Source organism: Amborella trichopoda, chromosome 1, assembly GCF_054954075.1.
Source record: "Amborella trichopoda isolate Santa Cruz 75 chromosome 1, AtrichopodaSantaCruz75HAP2 v2.0, whole genome shotgun sequence".
In the NCBI taxonomy this organism is placed as follows: Eukaryota; Viridiplantae; Streptophyta; class Magnoliopsida; order Amborellales; family Amborellaceae; genus Amborella; species Amborella trichopoda.
This window is the reverse complement of record NC_142336.1, coordinates 5323282-5350621: the sequence shown is the minus strand read 5'-3', so window position 1 is coordinate 5350621 and position 27340 is coordinate 5323282. Positions and strand designations below refer to the sequence as shown.

Below are 27340 nucleotides of genomic sequence, written 5' to 3'. Positions count from 1 at the left end.
AAATATAAAAATTTGTAGGAAATCATAAATAAACTAAACATCAAGATTTACCTAGAAAACTCTTCAAATAAGGGAAAAATCACGGGATACCACAAATAAAATCCACTATATAAAAAACACTATACAAAAACAATAATTATGATAGCTCTTCCCAAATTAACTTACCGTAACTTGGAGGGGGGGGGGGCCTGGGTGGGTTAAAAACAAAAAGATTAAAAACAAAAAGAATAAGCAAAATGCAAGGTTACCTCTCAATGAACTATTTCATCTTCTTCCTCTTCTCAAAAGAATAACTACTTTGCAACCTTCATTGGAGAACACCACTTTCAAAACAAATTGAGATTTTTGGAAGGAGAACCCTCTAGAATTTTTCTGCCCATAAAAAAAACCCTAGAGAAAAATAATAGACTTCAACCTCTCTCAGTCTAAGTTTTTTTGGTTCACCTCTTTTTCTAAATAATAATAAATAAATAAAACCCTTTTAATGCGAAACTCTAATCATTATATATTTTCCTCTTCACAAAAACACCATTTTAAATATCAGCTATTAACCACTAAAGCCGAAGCCCAATTACTATAAAATGAATAAAATAATAAAAAAAATTGTTTCATGCGGGCTGAACCGCATTCCTACAATATGTCGTCCAGAGGTATAAAGCATCCATCTTAAAGATGGATGAAAATAGGTGGTCCATCTAAAAACATGTGTAATTAACGGTCCAAATGTTTTCTTAATATAACTATTTTTTTTAGTTTTCCAAAAAAAAAATTCATATTCATGATCTCCATGTTAAAGATTAATATTCTCTAAAAATTATATGTAAAAAATATATTTATTACCAAGCCCACATGTCTACAATATGCGGGCTGGCCACACAGAAACCGTGTCCAAATAATAATCATATGTTCCCCTTTTTTTCCTTTTTTATTTATTAACCGTGGGAATGGAGGGCGGGACATCAGGTTGAGGTGTCCGCGCAGTATATCTTCATATCAAGCTATTGTTTCGATAGAAACAAAGAAAAAGGTTATATAAAGATGCAACTTTTTTTTTTTTTTTTGACCAAGATCTCTACTTTTATTGATAACTACGAAAAGGAAATTACATAATCAGAGACAATAAGAGACGGAATAGAAGTAACCCCCTTAGCTAGGAAGCCAGCTAAACTATTGACTTCCCGATAAATATGAGAGAAAGAGACCGAGACTGCAGCTTCCAAATCCATCACCTGCAACCATAAGGACTGGAGTTCCAAGGGACTCTCTGTTCCTTTTTGCACCATCTGATCACATTTAATTGTGCAGCTACATCCCATATTCCTCCCAGTGAAAATCTTCAATCCACAAAGCAGCGCACTCAGTGCTGCAAAATTTGCTGTAGCAGAACTATTGGACCAGCATATGAAAAGAGAACATTACCAAAACAATCTCGCATTACACCTCTAATTCCTGCTAATCCTAGGTTTCCAAATGAACTACCATCAAAGTTAAGCATTAGGCTTCTTGGATACGGTCCCATCCAGATACATCTTGGTCTAGAGCAACTGGAACGACTATAGAACAAATTACGCAGATTAGCCATCACATTCACCTTAGAAACACCCCAACCCTTTTATATAAGGATGCAACCTTATAATGTAGAACTACGGATGCATCTCAAAAATCCATCGGAAAAGGTAGTGTTAATGTTGAAAAACCCTTTGATTGATCATCTCGACATCGAGATATATGACCATGAAAAATAAAAAGATTTTAAGTCTCAAAAATAGTGTATTTTACAACATATTATCTACACCGTCCATTTTCAAGATTTTCATATGTTTATAAATCTACTTGATTTTGACCATTTTTAAAATTTAAAATTTTATAATTAGGTATAAAAATAGATTTTGAGATAATCATAATAACATTTTACATCAAAATTATATAACATGATAAAATTTGAAGGTGCACCTTACCTCTACAGCTACAGATGCATCCGTATGTCAACTGCACCCTAGAAACAATGCAGCGAAATCACTACTCCAGGGTAACAAAAACTAATCACAAGGACCATATCGCTTTGGGAAAAATATATACATATCTGTTATATTTTACGTTATTACGGTTACACTAAATAGTTTGTGTTATTACACAATTGTTCGTTTTTTATTTTTCATAACGCTATTTTTTTTAAAAAAAATAGTTTGGCCTATTTTCAGATATTTAACATCCAAATTTATAAAATTTTCGGGTGTTGGAACATCCGAAAATAGCGCGATAGTGTATTTCACTTCGTCTTCTTAAAGAAAATCCAAGCACCAAATACGCTTTTGCCACCGGGTGTGTAATACCCATTACTCAAATGACCACCAGATCGAGAATCAAGGCCCATGATTCGATCTTTAGGAAAAATAAGGCCTGTATATACTGCAAAATTTGCAGAAGTACATAAATAGGCCTGAACATTAACACCCCATTTCTCAGAATCCAAGTCAAAAGCAGCTAGCGCTCTTTCACAACAGAGAAGTTCGATTTGATCGATGAATTGGTTTCCCCCATAATACCTAGAACCAGGCAAACCCTCTGAATACTTGTTCGTAAGGTGACTCCCTAAAGCTTCTAGAACAGCTTGACACACAAAATTCTCGGAGACCCTCTGAATTCCTTTCCATTGTCTCTGCTTCTCCTTCTCCATGAGAGCCCATAGATCAGGATCAATCGTGGCTAAAGGTTGCTTTCCCCACGCCCTAATTGCCATTCTCCTGGCTTCTAAATCCATAGGCGATGGTGAACATGATTCATGTTGCTGCCTTTTCTGAGCAGAAACCACAGAGCCCTCCCTCTCTCTTCTTCTCTTCAAGCACATGGGGTAACCCAATATGCTGAATTCTTCTTCTGTCTGTTCCTCCACTTCTGTGTCTTCCACACAATTGCCGTAATCAGATTGCTCAAGCAGCTGCAATGGTATCGAGGAAGCAGAATTCGATGACTGATCATTGGAAAAGCTCGAATCGAGTTGAAAGTAAATTGAATCATCAGCAATGGGGGTTCGAACAGGTCCATATGCTTCATGTTTGTCAGAAATGGAATGGACATTAAACCTTAGAGAGAGGTTCGAGCGTGTATCAGATATGTCCATTTCTAGGGTTACGGCGAGGATTTTGAGACTTCTCCTGAAACTGAAGGGACGATTGAGGGGCTATCCCTATTAGGTGTGGAAATCAAGGTTTGAGCAACAATATGTTTTCGAATGTTGTAGATCCGAAATGAAGTTTTCGAATGCACAACATCTGAAAATGTCATAATTTTGGATGTTGGACATCCGAAAATGGCTTTGCGAACATCCGGCAAGTCTGAATATTCACAGGCAAGTTTTCTGATGTCATAATTGGGATGTTGAATTTCCAAAAACCGGAAAAAAATGCTATTGGAGCTACAGCTATTTTTGGATGTTGAACATCCGAAAATTTCACAAATTTGGATGTTGAACATACGAAAATGAACAAAGATATCTTTTTTTTAAAATGACGTTATGGAAGACAAAAAACGGACAGTTGTGTAACAATAGAAACTATTTGGTGGAACCGTAGTATCATAAAGTATAACGGATTTCTACATAATTTTCTCAATTTTTCTATGCAATTATTTGTTTTTCCTTACCCCGCCTGCCTTGAAGCGCAGCAAGGTTTTGGCCAATAATGGTAAAGGCGAGGCACTGGTCATGCCCTGTCCGGAAATACCCAAGGGATAGCCCGGCCCAGAAGCTATTGTTCATGCCCTGCCATCCCAGACTGAAGCTCGGTAAGAATCTTATTAGGCTGGGCTTGGGCCGGACCTAGGTCTGGCCCCATTAGAAAACCTCGATGTTTTTATCTAAGCTTTTCTTGTGTGTATTTAGCCAAAAAAAATTGCTAAAATATTTTTTAGACAGAAAGATTGGATTTAGATATTAGGTTTCTATAGAGAGAAAGAGAGATTAGGTTCCTAGAAAGAGAAAAATGGATGGGAAACTTATCGATATCAATCTCAAACCCATATAATATGAGATTTCTCTATGTATGTAATTTTAGATATCACCATATCCAACAAATATCAAAATCATTTGCTCACTGTGCCAACATCCATTGGATAGATCTTTTGCCAAATAAATTCTCTCATCATTCTTGCTGAAAAGATTTTGCTTGCCATTATATTTCTCCACCTCATATAAAAACTTTGTATACTTTGTCATGTGCTTTTCTTAAAAAATACACACACCCTGGCCTTGTACTGAACCATGCTCGCATACTTTGTCATGTGTTTTTCTTCAAAAATGCACAAACACTAGCCTTGTACTGAACCATGCGTTCTGATACTACTTATTAGTACTTAAGAACCCTCTTAGATGTGGAAATAGAAATCCAAAAAGAGTAAGACTCTTGTAGTATATCTCTTGGTTTTCATATATATATAACATCTATAAGAAGTTTTCTAGTTAGTATGAAGTCCTAACTTTATATATATGAGATGAAAGATGAAAGACTAGGTGTGCTTCCTCTGCATCATAGGCACTGCATCCCCTTAGAGAGAAGAGAGCTTCCTATAGAGAGAAACATCATGACACTTAAATAAAAGAGAGCTTTCTATGGATAGAAACACGACCTCCCCCTTCGAGGGAAAAGAGTTTCCTATGGAGAGAAGTACCAAGATGTGCTTCTTGTATTTTGAGAGCCTGGTTTCTTGTAAAGAAGCTGTTATAATGAAGATTTTGGATGGTTTCCCATTTTAGTAAGAGAAAGTCTCAGTTGCTTATATAGTTCTCCTCCTGAAGCGGTTCCCATAAAGATTTTGGGTGGTTTCTCCTTTTAGTGAGAGAAAGTCTCAGTTTTAGTGAGAGAAAGTGTCGGCTTTAAGGTTCTCCTCCTAGATAACTCCCATGAAGATTTTGAGTGGTTTTCCCTTTTAGTGAGAAAAAGTCCTAGTTGCTCTTAAGGTTCTCTTCCTGGACAATAGTTTAGCTGTGGAAAAGAGATGTGTCTCTTTTTGGACAATGGTTTAGCTGTGGAATAGATATGAGAGATCGGGGGTGTTGTATCAATCGGGAAAATGGGTCTGAAATTATTTGCTAGGTAACTCTATGTTGCAAATTCTATGATGTAATTTTCATTAGTATAATGGATGTAGCCATTCTGGGGTGAACCATGTAACGTTTGTGTTTCATGTTTTATTTATGATATTATGGCTCTACTCTCTCCTAACCCAATTAAAAGAGAATACATTCTAACTCAATTTTATGGACCCACCTTCAAATCCTTTTAGAATATCAAAGTTGAGAGAGAAAGGAAATTGATGGAATTAAAGGTAACAGTTTTGTTTTTGTAGTCTTTATTGTTGCATCCTCTGATCATTGTTGTCGAGGATAATGAAACAGTACTGAACATTGAAGGAAAAATCGCATGTTCTAACCGGTGATCCTCCGGCCATTTTGGTGACTGGTCGGATATTTTAAAAAATATATATAAAATATCAAAAAATAAAAATAAAAAATTGTAATGTAGTTTTTAATGTTTTTAGTCGATATGGCAAAGATTGGAAATTGTTTTTGCCATTAATACTTATTTTTATATTTTTTTCATTTTTTGAAAATTTTGAAAAATACCTTTGGCACAAATCGATTGTGCTTTGTTTAATCATTCTTTAAATATTTTTCATATTTTATTAGATTTTTTATATTTTTTATTTTTTTAAATTTTTTTTGACCACCCAGGACTTGTCCGATTAGAACAGTTGAACCAACTTGTTTACTAGTTGACCAGTTGAACCACTTCCAAGCCCATGTCCGGTTAACCTTTCAGGTCTAATTTTTCCTACACTACTACTGAGTGACACACCGGACAAATTGGGGATTGAGGCAGTATGTTCCACCTTAAAGTTTACACTCTATTTCTTCATGAATCGTTTTTCTATTTGTAGGACTAGTCATAACAGCAATGTGATTTGAAAAACTGCAGTTTGAAGTCTCAAATTACTGGGAAGCTTTAGGGATCCTTGCAGCCCATGAAGCTGGAATAAATCCCTATTCCCTGAGAAATAAATGGCATTGATAGGAATAGGATCAAGCGCTTTATGGTAAGGAAAATTGTTTCATGCGGGTTGGATGACATTTCTACAATATGCGGTCCCAAGGGATAAAGCATCCATCTTAAAGATGGATGCAAATTGGTGGTCCATCTAAAAACAATTGAATCTAATGGTCCAAATGTTTTCTTCATAAAATCATTAATTTTATTTCTTAAACTTTATTTATTTTTTATATTCATGATGACCATGTTAGAGATTACATGTCCTTAAAAATTGGGTCCGAAAATCCATCTCAAAAATATATTTTTAAGAGTCGACTCATTTCTACATGGACTCATAGAAACTGTCCTTATGGAAATGCCTTCATTTAATGGCTGTGTGGCTTCTAGGGCGTTATAGCAGCCTTCGTCAACCAGGTTGATATTTGTAAGATTTGTCCTATGGTATGGGTTGAACCAAACTTCACTTTTTTGTTTTTTACTTTCTGGATTTGGATAAGTAGAAGAAATGCCAAGGATGGTAGATTTTGAATCATCCTTTGCATGTTTGGCATCAAGAATTGAAAGTTGTTGTGCTCTTGCTGTATATCCAGAAATCTGTGTATCTCCTGGAACAAAAAGAAAAAAAATCTGCACACCTCCAATGTAAATCGACCTGTGGGCTTGTCTATGAAGAATTTGCAGCAAGCTTCTAAATGCTTGATTTATATGTAAAAAATGCAACTATTAAGACTGAACATGCATTCATAAATATATCCTTTTTGCCTAAATGTTCTTCGTTGTCTCCTATTTTCTTCTGTACTTGTATTTCTATTCTTGTAAATTGCATTTTTTTATGGTATTTTGTTCCTTTTAATATTCAATCTGTTTTCATTTTTTTTGTCTTCATCTTCTTCTTGCTCCTCCTTGAAGTTTTGACAAGATGAGTATTTTGACAAGATGAGGTTCGAAGCTCGAAACCAATGGTGTGCTAGTCCAAGTCTAAGGTCGTTGTTTACCAGCTCCATAGGTTTTTTATTTTTATTTCTATTCTCACTAGGAAAGAACCCCGGAGAACTGACAAACCGGTTTGGGCAGTTCAAAGGTTCTGAGTAGGCTCAGAACTAGGGGTGGACCAGTTCGACCACTCGAGGTTCCTAGTTAACAGGAAAATTTCATACAAGATGATTGGTGGGAGTGGGCTGTCTCTCACCTGCCATTGATTGGCTGGGCTAGCCATCCCCACCGTTCATTGGGCATTTACCTGGCCTGTCATCTCATGAGATAGGTTACCTAGCTGAATTTTTTAGGGTTATAATAAATTTTCACAGTGGCTCTTTCAAGAGATCTGGGCTTGGACTCTTCATCTCTGGTTTTATTGGAGAATGCATGGTCATCTACATCTTTGCCATCTTACAACTGTACCTCAACTTGGCTGACTATTGATGATTCAATTCCATGGGAAAGCTAGCCACCCATGAACTCAGTTGGTCGACTGTTTGTCACTAAAAATATCAGCCGAGATTATTACCTACATGTGTCTATCTGGCTTCTTTACAATAAATATTGATCGCATGTATATCTTTTTTTATTATTTTCTCAATAGAAAAATCTACCTATCTTGTTAAAATGTGGTGAAAGAGAAATGAATCTTTCCATGAAGAAGGAAATAGAGAGGAACATAAAATGAGATGGTAGTACATAAAAGCCCTTTATGTAAAATAGCCATTCTATTATCCAAAATTCATAAATAAAAGGGCTCTAGGATGCTTATGTTACAGGCGGTAAACAATTAAGGAACCCACCATAACCATATGCTATTATGTGCTTTTTGCGAATCAGTCTTCGTTGCGAATCAGGTCTCATTTTTTTACTTTGGACTAGACTGACCAAGACACTAATTGACAATTGAACTGGTCAGCCTAGGCAGTCTAGTCTAGTACTTATAAATACTTTGTCCTAGTTGCAAAGGAATTGGAGTTCATATGGAGTCTCCAACATGAAACGCATCGCGGATGATGCACCACACATTGCTAGCAATGAATACGTTGTGGCAATGCGGTCTACATTGGTAGATAGTCACAAGTCCAATTGAGCTCATTTTTTAAGGGATGAAAGTTTAGGGGTCTCTATAAAGGCATAAGCATGAAAATTAGGCATTATCTCTATAAAAACCCGTTTGTGCCTTACCCCAAATCAATTCAACCAGATACTTAGAAAGCCAGAGCAGAAACCTAAGAGATAGGAGAGCGAAGACCATGCTAAGAGATAGGAGAGCTAAGACCATGAAAGAAACCCTAGGGCTCTAGCATCAACCTCATTCCATAAAGCCTTAGTTTATACAAATCCTAGGGCGTCAACCTCATTACTTGTATCTAGAGCCCTAGTTTTTGTATAATGAATATCTCGGTTCAGCAGATTTATCCAGTTTCTAGTTGAGGAGCTGTCCCTCATACATCAGTTGAGTTTAAGATGGTTTGTTTAGTAGTGTATAATTATAAATTTTATCGCTCATGTATAATCATTCTTCCAATGAAAGGTATTGCATCGAACTTGTAAAAAACGGTTACCTAAAACAAGAAAATACCATAATTTATTTTTCCTAAATAACTTGTCATACCCTCCGAATGCATTGATGGATGATGATAACCTTATTGCCACAATGCTGTTAACTATACCAAAATAAGCCCCAAAACTTTAAGGGCATTTGCAGGTGCTAAACACTCTCCATCATCATCCAACCTAACCTATGAGAGACTTTACAAAGGTTTAATAGAGCAGGCAAAAGAGGATGATTGTACACTTACTCTCTTGTCAAACCTCCTAGGAATATTTTTTGGACCCCAATAGTTGGAGACACAATCAACTCATCCTAGTGATCTGAAAAAATATAGGCATGGCACCTTAAAATTGTCTAAAAAGAATCCTGGCCCAAGAGTGAACACCATCTCGAATGTCAGTTTTTCACTCAAGATCGATTTTTTCTTGGAAAACTTCATCTGATAATTCTAAAATGAATCCCTAATTTTCAAATTAATCATATCCCTTTGGGATCTAGGCAAGTACACTGTCCATGAATTGTCTCAGAGAGAGTCAACTAATGGAAGTTTAGTTAGGCCTAGCCCAATGCCCCAGCCAAATAGTGGGACCTCAAGTGCAAGGCCCGGCCCAGCCCAGCAAATTAGGGGAGTCCAAGCCTATGCACACCTTTTTCTCTGCCAATAAATTAAGAGTAACATATGACTTCAAAGCGTTCCGTCTTTCATATGCCTGGAGATATAGTATGTCCATAACCTTTGACAACTAATGCTATGCCTCACCATATATATACATATATATATTATTTTTTATTTTTTATTTTTTTTTTGAGAGAGAGAGAGATTTCTCCCATAATAAACTGTATTCCTTTCTTTTTTCGGGTAAGTAATAAACAGTATTCTTAACCCAAATAGAGCAAATCATATGCTAACAAAAAGAAACCATATTCTTAACTCAAATAAGAGCATATCATGACCTAACAAAAAGCAATTGTCCTAATCCAATAAGAGTAAATCATATACTACCACTGTCCTAAGCCAAATACGAGTAAATCATATGCTACAAGATGATGTTCAATTTCCTACTCTAAGGATCTAAACAGATCCAAGACTCCCAACCCCTCAAATGAAGATCTGCTTTAATAATCCTGCCATCACAAGAGAAACACCATGAAAATCAAAAGCATTGCTTAATTCGACTTGCTTTGGAGGAGGTTCCTGAACCATGAAGCCGACATCTTGGGGTACCTTTTAAGAGTCTGGTAATCGACATAGACCAAGCCAAACCTTGAGGTGTAACCAGATCGCCACTCAAAATTGTCAAACAAAGACCAAGCAAAGTAGCCAACAACATTTACACGATCATCAATTGCCTTCTTCAGATTTATTAAGTATGACCTATAGTAATCAATTCTTTTTGTATCATGCAATGCAGCAGGAAGGGTAACATTGCCAGGATAATCCATCCCTAAAACACCAAAAGATAAACAAACAAATAATTAAACAACAGTACATACCCGACAAGCAAATAACAAAGATTTGTTGTTTCAATCAAACTACAAGTACATAAACAACATATTGAGCACCTTCATAAATCAGCAAATCCCAAAATTGTTTCATGAACAGGACTTTCCATCCTTAAAACAAAGCTTTTTTTTTTTAAGGATCTGTCTAACTTTTAGAACAAAGCTATTTCAAAAAGGAAACTCAGCAAAACCATAAAATATGTAGTGTTGTTACCATTTTCAGAGAGAATGATGGTGGGATTTTCGTAGTTCTCCTTGACGTAAATCATAGCATTATAAAGGCCCCATGGAACCATGTAAAGCCAGGAAGAGTATGCCTGCAGATCATTCACGGTATTTTTGCATAAGTCCTAAAACCCTGAGATACATGTTGCATGCTAGAGTTTTAAAAATTCGTTTACAAAAAGTTAATAGAAATTTAACATCCAACACTTCTGAAAAGAAATGGTAGCTTGGTCATCATTTCCTCCTAGATTAAAGGACCCTTTATAAAAAGGGTTACCCTAGCCAATAATAATAATAATAATAATAATAAATATTGTGCGCAAGAGGGCTAGGGTGTACAAACTTATTCGAAATATTACATCATCTTGGGAGGTTAGTTAAAACGGGCAAAACTATCAGAAAACAAAAGATGCTACCATTTTTCTCGATGTGTAATGTACTGTGTAATGTATAGATGAAATCAGATCTGATAACAGAACTCACCTGAGGTCCAATAGGTATCCCATCACGAGCAACTGGACATGACCAGAGCCAAATTCAGTAGGAGGATAAAAATGGAGAACCAGTAGGAACAATCAAAGCAAACCATTATGCACGTTTAAAATGCTTTAAAATGAACAGAAATAAATGTTTAAGCGATGTGCATGGCTGTCCATTGATCAAATCATACAATATGTTAGCTGTTCTTCATTTTTTTTTTTAAAGGAAAACTTACAGGCAAATCCAGCATGCCATTCCATCTGGTAACCCATGACAGTTCCCTTTTTAATATGTTGATCGTACATATAATAAGTTGTATACTGGTTAATCCCAACAAAATCTATAGACCCCTTCACCATCTCAACTTCTTCATTTGTGAACTTTGGAAGCCTGTCGCCCACAATCCTCACCATTGATCTTGGGTATGTACCATATACAATTGGGTGCAGAAACCTATGATCCACAAGAGAAAATGAACTCATAAAACATTGCGTCTTCGAAATAGAAAAAATCAGAGACAAATTAATGCTTGTATAATAGAAAGAAAGGCGCAAAATTTGTGTTCTATAATAAACTGAATTGGGTTTACACTAAAAACTGGTAGAAAGTTAGAGCGAGGTAAACCGAAAAAATTGCACGGCAGGCAGCTACTAGGAGAGCTCAAAAGTTAAAAAAACCGTTCAGAAACAATTGCTTTTGATTAACAATATGCATTACTCATATAAAGGAAATAGCCAGAGGAAGCCATATATGCGTCAAGGGAAACAATTCTTACCACCCAAGGGAAAAATCTCTTGACCTCTGAGCTGCTCGAACATCAGCCCTCGCAGCAGTGAGAGGCTCATACCACACGAAGTCTAAAAGAATTCCAATTCTTCCCTTCTGGGTAGCCTGTACGTTTTCCCAAAAGAAGAAATTCAGTAATAAAATTAACAGAGGCAAAGTCTTATCTAACCACTTGTTGGAGGTATCTTTTACCTGATATTTCTCTCTGTATCGCTTCACTGCTGATGCGTGAGATAGAATAAGATTATGAGCAACGATGTAAGGCTCAGTTGTGGAATTCCCAGCCGTACAGTTCCCAAAAGGTGCTGAGCATCTCCCAGGAGCAAAGATGCCATTGTCATAGCCAAGAGCAGCAACAACCCTAGGCTCATTGAAAGTCATCCAGTTCTTGACTCTGTCTCCAAAAGTTTTGAAACAGAATTCTGCATAATCTGCGAAATCATCCCTGCAAATTCATGAAAATCAAACTTCAATGAAACTTAAAGTTTTAAGATGACCTAACAACAAAAATATAAGGAAAAAGATCTATCATGCAAAAAGGGGCTGAAAGTAGATAAATATTCGTCAATATCATTAAGAAGATCAACATGTTTGAAACAAAATTAAACCAAAAGAATAAGAAAAACTATTCAACCTCAAACAGAAGAACACAGTAGGAAAAATCAGCCAAAAGAAACAATGAAAATGGGAAAAAGGGTAGCAATAGCAGTCTAGTTAAAGGTTTTCTTAAACTATGAGATGATCCAGAAGCTCAGCATTTTTAAAAAAACGACATATAAAATTAAAGCATAATATATGTACTGTTAAAAAAGAGAAAATTAACTTATCAAACTCAAAATAGAAACTAGGAAAAGAACATGAAACTTACACAACTCGACGATTTAGCAGCCCATTGTAGGACTCCTCAAGGGCCTCTGGCAAATCATAATGATAGAGATTTGCATAAGGAGTAACACCTGTAATATGCAATTCAGAATAAGGTCACTATCAATTAAACAAGCAACTTCAACAACTAAAAAAGATCCATACCCAAATTCAGAAGTTAAAGTGTCAAACAAATCTAAATAATTAGCATTTAAATACCCCTTTCAAGCAAGTAATCAATCAATCTGTTGTAATAATCGACGCCTTTCTGATTAACTCGTCCTACACCTTCTGCATTACGAAAGAGTGTTTTAGATAAATATATATAAAAATCTATAGTATAACGATCGGATATAAATATAAACAAAAATCCATGACAAATTCTAAAGAAAATCAAAATCTTTAATCCTAGTCTTTACCCGGAAAGATTCGAGACCATGAGATAGAAAATCTATATGCATCCATGTTCATATCTGCCATGATATCCACATCTTCCTGCATAAAAAAAATCACCCATCAAAATAATTTTTCAGAAATATCAAAACAAAATATCCATTCAAAATATTAATTTTAACCTACATTGTCCTATTTACCAAAAACCAAAAAACTGCAATATGTTAAATACCTTATAACGATGGTACTCATCAACAGAAACCTCTCCTGTACTATTATCTGCCACTACACCTGTAAAAAGCAACATAATTAACTACATAACTATATGAATTCAGTGAAATAAATAAACCAAATTCGGTAAAAGAAAAGAGATAAAAAATAAGAAAAGAGAAAACCAAACTTCAAAGGAGAAGAGAAGAAAAGAAGGAGTAGATTCAAAAGGAAAGAAAACCAAAATTCACATAAAAAAAAAGATATCAAAGACTCGAAAATGAATTTGATTGTTCTTAAGATTTACCAGGTTTCCGAATAAACACATCCCATATACTAGGTCCTCTGCCATCTTTATCTGCCGCTCCTTCGACTTGATAAGCAGAAGTGGCGGTTCCGAAGACAAAACCAGGAGGAAATCCCTCTCGACTCAGGCCACCTGTGCTCATATCCCCTGCATCTGGCCAAACCAGAGGCTCACCTAAACAGCATTGGTGAATTAAGCACAAGAAGAGCAGAAAACTTAAGGAAGAAAGCTTCATCCTCTCTCTCTACACTGGAAGTAGTATTGTTTAGAGAGAGATTGAAGGTGGAGAGGGATGAGGGAATTTATAGCAGAGCAAGCCCCAAAAAACAGGATTTTTTCCATTAAAGCGTTGTCTTTTATCAACATAAACGGGGATACAGAGCATCAGAAGACGACGTTAGAGAGAGAAAGTGGGGTCTTCTTTTAGACCACTGTAGAGAGAGAAAGAGACTGATCTCACTAAGATTTAGATTTTGACAGTGATTTACGTCATGCAGTGTGATGTTTTGGATTACGAGATAATATTTTGGATTAACATTAAACAATTCACGTTTGACTTAATTCAAATCAATGACTTAAACAATTCATGCTTAACGGTGATGAGTGCCCATGTAGTATTTCAGGTTAAAAAAAAAAAGGTGCAGTTTGTATAGAGCCGAGGCTCTAAACGATTAAATTAGACCCCACTTTCAAATAGTATTGAGAAATGTCGTTTCAATACTAAAAAGTTTGGTGAGAGCCTTAAATTATATTTTCATATTTAGTTATAAAATTTAAAGCTTTAAAAAAAATGTAAATCAAGCATATTTATGAAAGAGATGCACTATTTCCAAAACTTAAAATTCAATTTTTTCTCATGTTCATGCATCTTGATGTCGAGATGATCAATTTGATGATATTTGAGCATCAAAACAACCTCTTATAGTGACAATTTTGAGGTAGGCTCTAATTTAATTGGTTAGAGCCTAGGCTCTATATAAACTTTTCTCAAAAAAATCACATTTAATTTTTAAAGATTGCCATCTAATATTTTAGATTGTCTAATTAATTAATTAGAGCTTACCTACATTCATTAACTCTATGGCCTTTGATAGAGCAAAATAGCAGATCGATCGAATGGGGCTAGGGTTGTGGTGGTAGCACCCCGCATCCTAGTAAAAGGTTGGGGTGGTAGCACCCAACATCCTAGTTAGCACATTGTATTTTTCATTCCCAGAACTAACACCATCACACTAATACCTTCAAAAAGCTAACTCCTAATCTACTTGAAAAAATTGGTAGAGGCATGTCTTCCCCACTGAATTACCCAAAAAAAATAGCGAATCATAATTCGTATAGCTGACATTAAATAGTTGAGAAAAAAAGCCTAACATAATGAACAGTTTTCATGTGTAAAGAAAAGCTATGGTAAAAGTTCATTACTTTTTTTAAAAAAATCAAATTTCCGGTTGTTGCCTTTGCTCCAGTAAGTGCACTGCTCTAGGATTGTAAAATAAATGAGCACTGAACTTCCTATTTTTTACTTATTAATGAGAAATGGGTCGAGCCTTCTCCCCCATTAACTAATCACAAAAAAAAAAAAAAAAACTTGAGCTTGCAACGTTCTTAAGCTAATAATTGCCTTGCGTGTATGAAAATCCTAAATTGAATGCCTTTGGCTTTAGAATGAGACTTTTGTCTCCCTAGAGATTAACAAGCCAAAAGATTCTATGCCTCTAGGGATAGAGATGTAAATAGGCCGATTTGGGGTTCGGGTTTGGTTAACCCTGACCCGAGCTCGAGTCTTGATTAAATACAATCAAGAATTGCCAAACCCAAACCCGGGCCCGATTCGAAAGTAAATACAATCAATAATTTTGTGCTTTTGATGCAGCATGATGTCTGCTTACTTCCTCGGGGCCTAATCTGGGCGTGTTTTTGAAATATCAAATTTTGGTGATGTAGACTCTTCAACAAGCCTCATAAAGTTTTTAAAATGGTACTTTGTATATACCTAAATTAAGGAAAAGGATTATATAATACAGTTCACATATTAAAATATAGAATTAAGGTACAACTTCTAAATCTATTGAAAATAGTTGTTTTGATGTTGGAAAAACATATAATTGATCATCGTGACACCAAGATGTATAGACATAGAGAAAAAAAGAGATTTTGAGTCCTAAAAATAGCACATCTTGCAATACATTATTTGAACCGTCCATTTTTTAAATTTTCATACATTTATAGATTTGTATGATTTGAAAAATTTTATAATTTACAATTTTATAATTAGAGATAAAACTATATTGTCGCACCATTTTAAAAATTTTCAAAATCAAAATTACATCTCAAGACAAAGTTTGGAAGTGCACCTAACTTTGATTGTTTAAGGATATAACCTTATACTAACAACCCAGATAATAATATCCCAAGATCTAATGGAAGCAATTTGTTTTAGAAGATGAGATCTAATATTAAGTGTTAAAAAGGGTGTAGCAAGGGGCACCTCAAAATCTTGTTAAAATATTTTTTGTACCAAAAACCTTTTATATTGGCGTAAATATATTCTCCTTACTAATTATGAAATTTAAATTTACAAAGATGATGTTGATCGAGTAAATCTTTAAACACTTAAAAAATTTGAGAATGGATGTTTCAGATAATGGGATGCAAGATGAATTTTTCTTAAAAAAAGTTAATCCTTTATTTCATATCTATACATCAACTGTAGGGGTCTACCAAAACGGAACAATCTTAATGTGCACCTTACATTTACCGTACAAAGTTGACACTATATATAAACTCGTTTTGTTAAAAAAACTAAAAATCATAAACCAAGTTTTTTAAAAAATAATTATAAATCTCTCGAGGTTTCTAAAGTCGGTAAAAACATTATCCCAGGCTAAAAGGTATTCTACTCCCTCAAGAGCATACTGTCTATTTACTCATTCGGGTAACCCCACCTAAGATTAGTTTTAGTATCCCAAATTTTGGGATACAACCTCTTCATTGCAGAGTTAACCTTAATAATAATAATACAATCCTAATTGCACCCTCTAAGTATTTTAAAATAATAATATATCAAGATTGAGTAGAAACTGTCCAATATGTAGAGGGTGAGATGTAAGTGTTAAGAAACTCAAAATTTAGAATTTTTGTTTATTTCAAAATAATGTAGTGATTTTAAGGTGGTTACCAAAATTTCAGACAAAAAAATTCCTCCAAGTAAGTTATTTGACCAAGGGAATAGAACCTTCTCCCAAATAGGTATTCCTCCAAGGAGTCATTATACACGATAATATTAGGGTGGCAACGGGTTAGATAAGGGTCGTGTCTGGCAGGACCCGAAATACCACTTATGGACCATACCCGATGGGTCCAAAGAATCCAGACCTGTACCCATACTCGGGATAGGATTTAACACCCCGGACCTGGACCTAGACCCAGACCCGTACCCGTGCCCAAGACAAAAATGAGCTGATCTCATTTATAATGCATAATTCTGTAAAAAGCTCCCAAATTTCGTTTTTAATGTATAATTCTATAAAAATCCCCCAAATTTCCTTAATGCCGCTTTTTCCACTTAGAGAAAGTTTATAAAAAAAAAAACTGCATTAAAATGCCAACAAAGAAAGCACAAAAGTCAAATAAAGACTTTCCAGTTTTGTTGATCTTCCACCGATCATCAAGATGCAAATAAAGAAAACATGAAAATCAAATAAAACATTGCCATTTTTGCTTATCTTCCATCCCATCAAGATGCAAAAAAAGAAAGCATGAAAATCAAATAAAAACTTGCAATTTTTGCTGATCTTCTATCGAGTATCATGATGCAAAAAAAGAAAGCACGCAATTAAATAAAAACTTGTCATTTTTGCTTATCTTCCACCAAGCATCAAGATGCAAAAAAAAAAAAAAAACAATGAGCTAAAATAAAATAAAGACTTGCTATTTTGCTGATATTATATCGAGCATCAAGATGCACAAAAATCAAATAAAAACTTGTCATTTTTGCTTATCAAAATCCAGCTTGGAAGAGAAACAGGGTTTTGGTAGGCCACAGGGGAAGAGAGAGAGATGAGGTTTGCATGGGGAATATAGAGAGAAAACGCAAATCTGCGGTCGAAGCTTTGAACATTGAACAGATGCAGGGCTCAACCGGCTAGGGTTTATGTGGTCGAAGCTTCGAATAGAGATAGGAAGTGAGCTCAAGCCTAACGCTTCAGCTAAGCAGAAGCAGGTAGGGTTTGCACTTAGGAAAGGAATTGGGGATTTAGGGTTCGGCCATAAAAAAAAAACTTAAAACCTGATGGTTTAAATTTGCTTAATTAGGGCTAAATTATAGTTAGTTAGGCTATAATTTAGTTACGTGATTATATTTTAAAGTATAGAATATGATTTTAATTGAATAATTAATTATTAATATTTATATACTTAAAATCCTAAATATATATATATATTTAATAACTTATAAAATATGGGTCGAGGTACGGGCGGGTCCACCAATACCTATACCGGTACCGGTACCCGAAAATTTACGGGTATGCATTGTTGTACCCGGATCCTGCCTACTGGTCCAAATTTGGAATCATACCCGGACCCGGTTCGGGGGTACCCACCTGGTCCCGGGTAGGGTACTGATACATTGCCACCCCCTGGATACTCATTGGGAGCATGGTATGCTCACTCAAATAAATGAATGGGGTAAACTTATGCTCTTGCGGGTGCACATTGTACATGTATACAAAGCACGTAAGCTACTGTCTCTGGCGTAGAACCCGTGGAACCCTTTTCTAGGCCCGCGAAGTCCTGTTCTAAAAACCACTCGCAGAGAGGAAGAACAAACGCTCGCAGCTGCTGCCCTCTGCAAACCCTAGGTTGAAGAAGAGAGGGACTCGCTTACACTCCATAGCCATCATCACAGAGCAGTAACCCCAAATAAGTGAGTTTTTTTTTTACTATTTATTATGATGATAATCCCAAATGACTGCAGTAATATAAATTTTTTTGCTGATAAACCTAAAATCGGCGAGTTAACTCTCTGATAAATCCCCCAATCAGTGAGTTAATTTTTTTTTTGTTGCTATTTTGGCTCATAAACCCCAAATCAGTGAGTTAATATCAATTTTTTTGCTGCTACTTTTGATTATTCGTGGATGTGCTTCTATTTTTTTTTTCTTTTTGGGGGAATACATGGATGTGCTTCGATTTTGCACTGCTTTTGTTTTTTGTTTTTATTTTCTGCTTGTTATTTGTATCACATTACCACCATGTTTGCTATGTTTGGGTTACGTTTGTGCATTTCGGCACCTCAAATGTTTTTTTGTCTATATTTTGTACGTATATAACCCAGTTGTTTACTTCTGAACTACTGTAAGTTGAAACACTTCTTTCTGTGGTGGGCATGCACAACATGCTTTGGTTCTGTGATTAATTTGTTAAGTTCTCAAACCTCCATTGATGTTTACTGTTTTTACCAATACATTCCCGATTTCCAAGTCTTGCCCAAATGATACTTTGGTCATTTGAGCCTGAATTTGTTTTGGATTTTAGTTTTGAATGATGCGTATGATTTTATGAAGCTAATGTAAGTGATACTGCATGCAAGCTGCTGTCTTTTGTTAATTAAAGTGATGAGGGGCAGTGTATTGGTATTTTCCTAGATTTCTTGTGTTGAGCCATTTGAGTATGTAATTACTTTGTAAGTTTGTAAATTAGTTTGTGAAGGTCTTGGTATTTGTTGCTCTGCATAGGTATTATGTGTTGCAATTAAATATCTGTGATTGATCCTGACATAAATCAAGAACCTCTTAGTGAATAATGACATTACTACTTTACTACTTTGTGTTCTACGATTAATTTGTTGAGTTCTCAAACCTCTATTGATGCTTACTATTGTTACCAAGTCTTGAAGGCTGCCTGTACATTTGATTTAAGAAAAATCAATTTTGTTCAATATTAATGTAAGTATTGGTATTCCTTGAATCTATTTACGTGTTTGGTATTACATTGGATGAATGGAAGGAACCTTATTTCATTATAAAATGTTTTCAAAAAATTGCATTTCGCACATCATATCAATAAAATACATAACGAACAGTATTACATGCAATTTCCAGCTTTCCCGTCACCAAATAGGTGAAATTACCAGCACCACAGTTTATCAAACAGGCTTTCAAGCTTTCACCCTACCAATTTTCACTTGCATCCCAGAATCCAGGAGGAAAGTCAACAGCATGGGTGATTCCCAGGGTGACTGCAGTGAAAGTTATCAAATACTACCTTCCTTTCTTCCGCTTTCTCCCATTATCTGCACTCTCTCTGTACACTCTCCCTCACTTCCGCTCTTTCCCACTTTCTGCACACACACACATTCTCTCTCTCTAAGCCATAAGCATATTGAAGTTTTTTTTGTAGAAGCCTTGAATCCACCACTAGCCTGGAGCGTTTATTTTTTTCTCATTTTCCTTAGAGAACCCTTCTCGGTAAAAAAACCTAGTTTTTATTTTTCAGTAAATCACAATAAAAAGCATGTTCAATTTACAATATATCATTGGAAAAAAAACCTAGAAATTTCAGTGTTTTTTAGTTGTTTGCAACATAAAAAAAGAGGAATTTTTGGTGATTTACTGTAATCGTTCACAAAATAGATTTATAGTATAACGTCGAAGAATCACAAGAAAGGTCCGTTTTTTTTGGTGATTGTGCCCTGATTTATTGTATTAAGAAGGGGAGATTTTAGTGATATAGGGTTTTTCTTTTTGGTTGAGTGGAAAATTTTTAGGGAGTTGAGTTCTAAAGGCAATCCAAGCTAATGTATGCTTTCCCTTCTTTAATAATTGCCCAATAAATTCTGTAATAAATTACCAAAGAAACATTCATATTTGAGTAGACTGGCCCAAGTTTTATTGGGGTTTCTCTTTTTGGTTTAGAGTGAAGTTTATGGAGGGGTGGAGTTCTAAAGCCAATTCAGGTGGTGATAGCCATATGATTTCTCAATTAACTTGAAGTCCATTATAAGACTTCAGAGTTTTTAATCATGTACTTGCAAGATTTCTTAGTTTTAAATTTATCATATGGATTTTATTGTAATTCATGTACCAAGGATGCAATATTCATGGCAAAGAACTTAGCAGTTTAGGGTTTTGTATGTCAATAATTGGTTTTATTGGAATCTTTGTGGCCAACAGAGGAGTTGTTTGCTAACTTGTATTGTTTAGCCTTATAAAGAAACAATAGAATACACCTTGAGGCCTTATTTGATGAGCCTTACTGAAGATAATTGATGTCATCATCATCATCATCATCATAGCCTTTTTCAAATTAATTAGGGTCAGCTACACAAATCATGATCCACCATTCTGTTCTATTAAAGGCCATACCCTTAGTGAGGCCATAAGTCCCCATATCTTTTTGAACTACTTCCAGCCACATCTTTTTGGGCCTATCCCTTGCCCTTTTAAGTCCTTATGCTTGAACTAACTCTCACCTTCTAACCGGTGTTGTACTTGGTCAGCGCTACACATGGCCAACCTACCTAAGTTTACTCTCTCTCATCTTATCGCTTATTGGTGTCACACCTAAATTCTCCCGAATGGATTCATTACAAATTCTATCCCTTCTTGTCTTGCCACTTATCCACGTCAACATTCTCATCTCCGCTACACTCATTCTATGAGTATATTGTTTTTTGTTAGTCCCACATTCAGCCTCATAGAGCAAAGCTGGTCTCACAGTTGTCGTATAGAACTTACCCTTCAGCTTCATTGGTATACGATGATCACATACAATTCCAGTTGCATGTCTCCACTTTGCCCACCCAGCTCTAATTTTATGTGCGACATATTCCTCAATCTCTCCATTTCACTGGATTATCAACCCAAGATATCAAAAGGGTGATGATCGTAAACTTTCCCTTAACCCGTCCCATAACCGGGTAAAGGGGTTGGGTGGTATTAGGTAAGTAGCCAATATAAATTTTGCCAAAACTTATCATGAATCCTAAACTGAAGATAATTGATGTAACCAAGCTAACCTCCAGATAACCAACCTAAGAATAAGCAAGTACACATACTCTTATTAATTTATTAAAAAAAAGGTCGAAGAACTAAGTACCACAACGTTGTGAGCTTGTTTCAGTCTTTACCAGTGCTCGCAAAACCGGCCGTTCCGAACCGGAACCGGCCAGTTAGATCGGTACCGGCAAGGTACTTATTCCGGTTAAGGCCGGTTTTGGGGTACTAGTAAAAATTCGGGCACCTCCAAAAAAAATCGGCCGGTTCAAGTTCGAACCAGCGGTTTTACTTCAAAACTAGCCGGTTTCTACTAACCGGTCCGGTTTTTTGATGTAATAGGTGATATATCGGACATAACGGTATTCTATTAAATAACGGCTGTTATTTCAAACAGAGGCCGTTATTTTAAACAGAAGTTATGATTCACGTTTTGCAACCTTTTTTTATTTAATTTTCTGGCTTTTTTTGTTTTTTTCCGTTAATTATTGCACTTGCACACCTGAAATTTTCTATAATTAACTGTTTATTGAATAAAAAATCGAAGAAGAACGATTTTTTTGTTGATTGAAATGGCGGATTTCTGAAACTGTGAAATTTCTGCCATTTTGTCAATATGAGCTTCAATAACCCACGAATATGCATGGAAATAGAGGGCTTGCATTCATTATTGAATCATTACACTTTTTTCTATTTCGATTTGTCGAAAAAGATGAATTTTGGAGTTTGATTTCGGCCGAAAATGCTGCTGCTCGAAGAACTGTGTTCGATGAAAAAAAAATTGATTTTTGATTGATGTATTGATCATTTTTTATTGAATTGATCAGTTAATTTTGATCATCAAAACTTCATAAATCGAATACATCAGGTATGTTGATTTATCATTCAGTATATTTATTTATATGAATTTGTTTTTGGTGCGTTTTTGTTTTGAAAATTGCGTGAAGTGAAATATCTGCCATTTTTTGAAGAATGATCTCAATTGTGAATTGATCTTCATGATATTTGGGGCATTTTAATTGTGATTGAAGTATCCATCATATCCCCCTGTCAATTTGTTCAAAAATTGAAAGATTTGGGGCTGATTTTGACTCTAAAGAATCTGTGTTCTGTGGCTCGATTTTAGGGTTCTTAAAAAAAAATTTGTTTCTTAATAAAATTACGTTTTTTTTTATAAAAATATATTATTTGTGATGAATATGAGAAAAAATAGATTCTTTCTGTTTAGTTTTATATATTTTTGGTGATGTTTTTAATGTTATATATTTTTTTTTTACAAAAATGTCTTTATGTGATTAATATGAGAAAAAAATTTCTTTCTTTTAATGTTGAGCTTGTTGGATTGTTTTTAATGTTATATATGTAGATATATATATTACAAAAATATGTTTTTTTTATGAATATGAGAAAAAAATTTCTTTTTAATGTTATATATTTTTGGTGACCTTGTTGGATTGTTTTTAATGTTATATTTTTTTTTTTACAAAAAGATGTTCTCTTTATGAATATGAGAAAAAAATATTTCTTTCTTTTAAATTTTGTATAGTTTTGGTGACCTTGTTGAATTGTTTTTAATGATATATATATATATATATATATATATATATATATATATATATATATATATATAACGTCACTCTGAAATTTAGTAACACGATGTACTATGGCTAATATTTCCTTTTTAACAGTGGAATAATTCTTTTGAGTGAGATTCCCTGATTTAGAAGTAAATCGAACTAATTGTTCAATATTTCCTTTTTGCTGTTTTAATATTCCTCCTAAACCTAATTCAGAGGCATCACATTCTATAATCTTGGATGCATGTGGATCTGGTAAATTTAAACATGGTAACTCTTTTGCTTTAAGCTTTAACCTCTTGACAGTTATGGTATGTTCTTCTGTCCATTTAGGAGGGCTCTTTCGTAGTCTATCATATAATGGTTTTGCTTCTATAGCTAGATTTTCATAAAAATCACATATATAATTTAGACATCCTAAGAATCTTTGCAATTCTTTTTTATCTAATATTATATCAGGAAATTTATCAACAAATTGGATTGCTCTATCTATAGGTACAATTGTACCTTGATAAATATTATGTCATAAGAATCTTATTTTAGTTTGAATAAACTTATCTTTTTTGAAGAGACAACCAATCCTGCATGTTTTACAACATTAATAAAAACATTTATATGTTTAATATGTTGAGGTATATTTTCTGAGAAAATTAAAACACCATCTATATATACTATCATAAATTTTAAATAAGGATTAAACACATCGTTCATTATTTTCTTAAATTCTGATAGAGCATTTTTTAGGCCAAATGGCATAACATTCCACTCAAATTGTCCAAAGGGTACATTAAATGCAGTTTTATATCTATCTTCTTCTTTTATTTGAATTTGTCAATATCCTGATGTTAAATCAAATTTTGAAAAAATACAAGCATTTATTAGTCTATCTAATAAATCCTTTTTATTCGGTATAGGATACCTTATCCATTGGAGTGCTTTATTTAATGCTTTATAATTTATTACTAATCTTGGAAGTCCTTTCTTTTTTTGCATTCTTATTCACATAAAATGCAGCACAGCTCCAAGGGGATGCACTTTTTCTAATTAGACCTTTAGTAATTAAGTCATCTATTTCTTTTTTGTAAAATTCTAATAATTTTGCATTCATTTGTATTGGTCTTGCTTTAGTAGGTATTTTATTTTCAGTAAAATCTGGCTCATATGGTAAGCTAACCATATGCTTCTTTCTTTCCCCAAAGGCATTATGTAAATCACTACATATTTCTTTTTCAATTTTGGTTTTTATTGAAATAATTTTTTCTTGGGTTTCAGAAAGAGTTAGATCTTCCTCTACTTGTTTATATTTTATTTCTGTTTTAAGATAACAGAGAAATTTTTCTTGATTTTCTCTATGATGTTTTACATTATTAATTTCTTTAATTTTTGGCTTATCTATAAATTCAAAATTGATTTTATGACCATCTATTGTTGTTTCTATACCAGTAGTGTCTATAGTTAAGGGATAAAGTAGGCTTAAACAAGGTGTTCCTAATATTACAGCCTGACTTAAACCTTTAACCATAATAAAAGGTGTTGTTATACAATTACCATTATTACAAACAACTGTATCAGATAATTTATATTTAATTATTAATCTACTTCCATTTGCAGAATTTAGAGCTTGTTTCGTTTCATCAAAATATTTAGTGGGGACAAGGCCTTCATTGATACAATTCAAATCAGCTCCAGAGTCCATTAATGCTAATGATTGAAAACTATAATCATTTTTTACTATAATTCTTATTAGGGTAAACCATTTTTGTGTAATGATTCTATTTATTAAATTCAAATTGTTTTCAATATTGGTTTCAGAAGGTTCAGGAGTTTCTGCTATGGATTTATTATTATGAATATCTACTAGTTGATTAAATTCTAATTCATCTGTGTCAGATAATTCTCCTTATACTTCATTGTGAAGTTCTAATATTTTAATTCTATTTTTTAGTTGTTGTACTTCTTCTTTGACTTCATTTACTTCTCTTTTTAAATCAAATATTGTAGGTTCTTTATTAATTATATCCCTTTTATTTATTCTTTTTATGATTTCTGAAAAACTATATGCGTCGGTTGGTTTTATTAATGGTGGCGATTTATTTTTTAATTTGGCTAATTTTAAATATTGAGTTATTACCTCTCTTTTTTCATTAGGGTTTGCAATTTTCTTGATTAGATCTAAAACTTCATTTGTGAGAGTATTGCAAGAACATTCTTCCATTTTTTCATTATCTGATTGATTTTCAGAACTACTCCATACTAGATTTTCATTTTCAATGTGACCTATTAATGAACTATCACTTTCATTTGTGTCTTCAGTGGAACTACTACTTGAATCATAGATTTGTATTATATCATAGATTTTGTTTCTAATGGTTTCATTTAGTATTATAGTATCTATTTTTCTTTTTATTTTGCAATTGCTTTTATAATGTCCCACTTTTCCACACTTGTAACATACAGGTAATTTCTTTTTCCCTTTTTTTGGTTTTAGGGGAAATTTTTTTAATAAATTTCTCTCGCTTATATTTCTTATTTTTTCTCTTTGTTTTATATTTTTTCTTTTTATGTGTTTTATTAGGAGATGTATCTATACTATAACCAAATTGTTCGCAAAAATCACCTAATTCTTTCTTACTAATCATTCTTTGTTTATCTAGTTGTCTTTTTAATTTTAGGTCAGTGCATAAGGCTAGTACTTCTACACATATTTCTGCAGATAATTCTCCTAAAGTATATGATGAATATGATATAATTCTTTTATTTTTATTTTTGAGTCTATTTTTAACTTTTTCGGCAAAGAGATAGGGTAAACTAGCTATAAATTTTTCTTTCCAATGATCTAATTGACTATCTTCTCTGGTTAATAATTTTGAAAAGAACACATCTTTATACTATTTATAAGGAAATAAAGTATGACATCTTAAATTGGAAAGTAAATCTTCAAATCTAGCTTCTAATAAAGTTGTACTCCCTACGAAATGAAGAGTAATAGTATATATGAGGGTATGGACTACATCACTTTCACTGTATAATATATCTTGATTTTGTGCATTTTTTACTGTCCATTGTCTAGTATTAGATAGAATATTATTTTTGGTGGCATCGGGTAGGTGGAAATCCCACCATTCTCGAAGCCAACCAGTGAATCCACAAACAATAGCTTTGGCTACCTCTTGGTCATGGTTTCCTGCCATTTTACATGTTGATGCATATATCATCATATGTTTCATAGTGTCCAATATTTGATGTTCAGACAGACCATTTATGTTCGAGTTTACTACTGTTCTTCCAGAATAGGAAGTGGTGTGTGATATTAAATCTTCTTCAAATTGAATATCTACTGGGGTTGGTCTGGTATGATACATTCTTGCCTGGGCTGCAGGTCTCCATTTCGTTCCATAAAATATCTTAATAATATTTTGCGTATCTTGATTATTTTATGTAAAAGCAATTTCCATATTGTCCAAATTATCTTCTATTAGTGGTTCTTCTTGGAGGGTTAAAGCTTCTGGTTCTTTCAGAGTTCCTTTACCCTTTTTCTCTTTTTCTTTATCTGTAATATCTAGATGGGATAATTTAGAGATTAATTCGTTTATAAGATCTTTGTTATCTTTCCTTAAGATTAAATCTTTCTTTATTTATTTCAGGGGGAGGTTTAAACAAGTTTGCTTTTTTCTGCACTTTTAATTTTCCATGAGGAGCTCTTAACATATTTTCAATTCTAACTGATTGTCTTCCTAATGATTGCATATATAAATTCGTATAGTTATTTTGTTCTATAATGTGGGGTAATAATTCTATACTTTGGGTATATTCATTAGTCATTTTATACGGGGTTGCTCTTGTTTCTGAGACTCTCTTAGTGTCAGAATCTTTTTCTATTTTGGTGATTCCTTTTATAATAATACTTTTTTCTGGAGGATGTATTGAAGCCATATTGCCTTCTCCTATTAGATTATATGTATGATATTGCTTTTCTAAAGCATATATTTCAAATTTTGGGATTTGAACTCCGTTTTCAGTAAGAATCTTTTTAAGCCATACGAAAAATGCTATATTTTGTTTTTCCTTTTTTAAATATTTATTGTATTTAATATGGAATAGATCTATTAATCTTTTTTGAAATGTTTTTAAATACCATTCTCTGATTTGTGAATTTTCATCTGAGAAGTAATCATTACGTAAATAGTCTAAGTCTACTTTCTTTTTTTCTTGTAGAGTTAAAATTTGAAAATCTATTTCTGTATCAGAAAACTCTGTGTTACTGCTAATAGGTTTATATTGGGGTTTATAATTAGGAATTTGTTTGTTGCTCCTAGTTCTTGTTAATCCTTGAATGGTTGGTTCATAAATTGCAGAGGTAGAATGTCTAGCTGATTTCACATGTTTCTTATTTGGTTTTAGTCTGAAATCATCTTTACTTT

At 33.9% G+C, this 27340-nt stretch overlaps 3 protein-coding genes across 6 annotated transcripts in view; 1 reads left to right on the top strand and 2 right to left on the bottom strand.

The window, feature by feature from the left end:
• Positions 1-2269: 2269 nt before the first annotated feature.
• On the bottom strand, positions 2270-3121 carry LOC110006550 (serine hydroxymethyltransferase 7). The gene has a single exon (XM_020662358.2). The coding sequence runs from the start codon at positions 3119-3121 to the stop codon at positions 2270-2272; it is 852 nt and encodes a 283-aa protein (XP_020518017.2).
• Positions 3122-9483: 6362 nt separating this feature from the next.
• LOC18426120 (beta-glucosidase 44) lies at positions 9484-13747 on the bottom strand. Its single transcript, XM_011622088.3, has 11 exons — positions 13349-13747; positions 13064-13122; positions 12858-12933; positions 12658-12729; positions 12443-12530; positions 11767-12019; positions 11564-11679; positions 11024-11241; positions 10792-10823; positions 10298-10400; positions 9484-10025 (listed from the first exon to the last, which is right to left on the bottom strand). Exons 1-11 carry the CDS (start codon positions 13581-13583, stop codon positions 9748-9750), a joined length of 1530 nt encoding a protein of 509 aa, XP_011620390.3. The 5' UTR covers positions 13584-13747; the 3' UTR covers positions 9484-9747.
• A 4303-nt stretch (positions 13748-18050) lies between these two features.
• Positions 18051-27340, top strand: part of LOC105420032 (uncharacterized) — a 34697-nt gene continuing 25407 nt past the window's right edge. For 3 of the 4 annotated variants that reach the window (XR_002279605.2, XM_011622087.3, XM_020662404.2), the window contains exon 1: positions 18051-18272. The gene's annotated coding sequence lies outside the window, so the exon portion shown is untranslated. The remainder of the gene's footprint in view (positions 18273-27340) is intronic. The other variant, XM_020662405.2, reaches the window with a different exon arrangement.

Coding starts and splice junctions, on each gene's coding strand:
- LOC110006550 (XM_020662358.2), bottom strand. CDS start 3,121: ATGGACATATCTGATACACGCTCGAACCTCTCTCTAAGGTTTAATGTC.
- LOC18426120 (XM_011622088.3), bottom strand. CDS start 13,583: ATGAAGCTTTCTTCCTTAAGTTTTCTGCTCTTCTTGTGCTTAATTCAC. Junction 12,020..12,442: donor CTGCTAAATCGTCGAGTTGT/GTAAGTTTCATG, acceptor ATGAATTTGCAG/GGATGATTTCGCAGATTATG. Junction 11,242..11,563: donor AGAGATTTTTCCCTTGGGTG/GTAAGAATTGTT, acceptor TGTGGATCATAG/GTTTCTGCACCCAATTGTAT.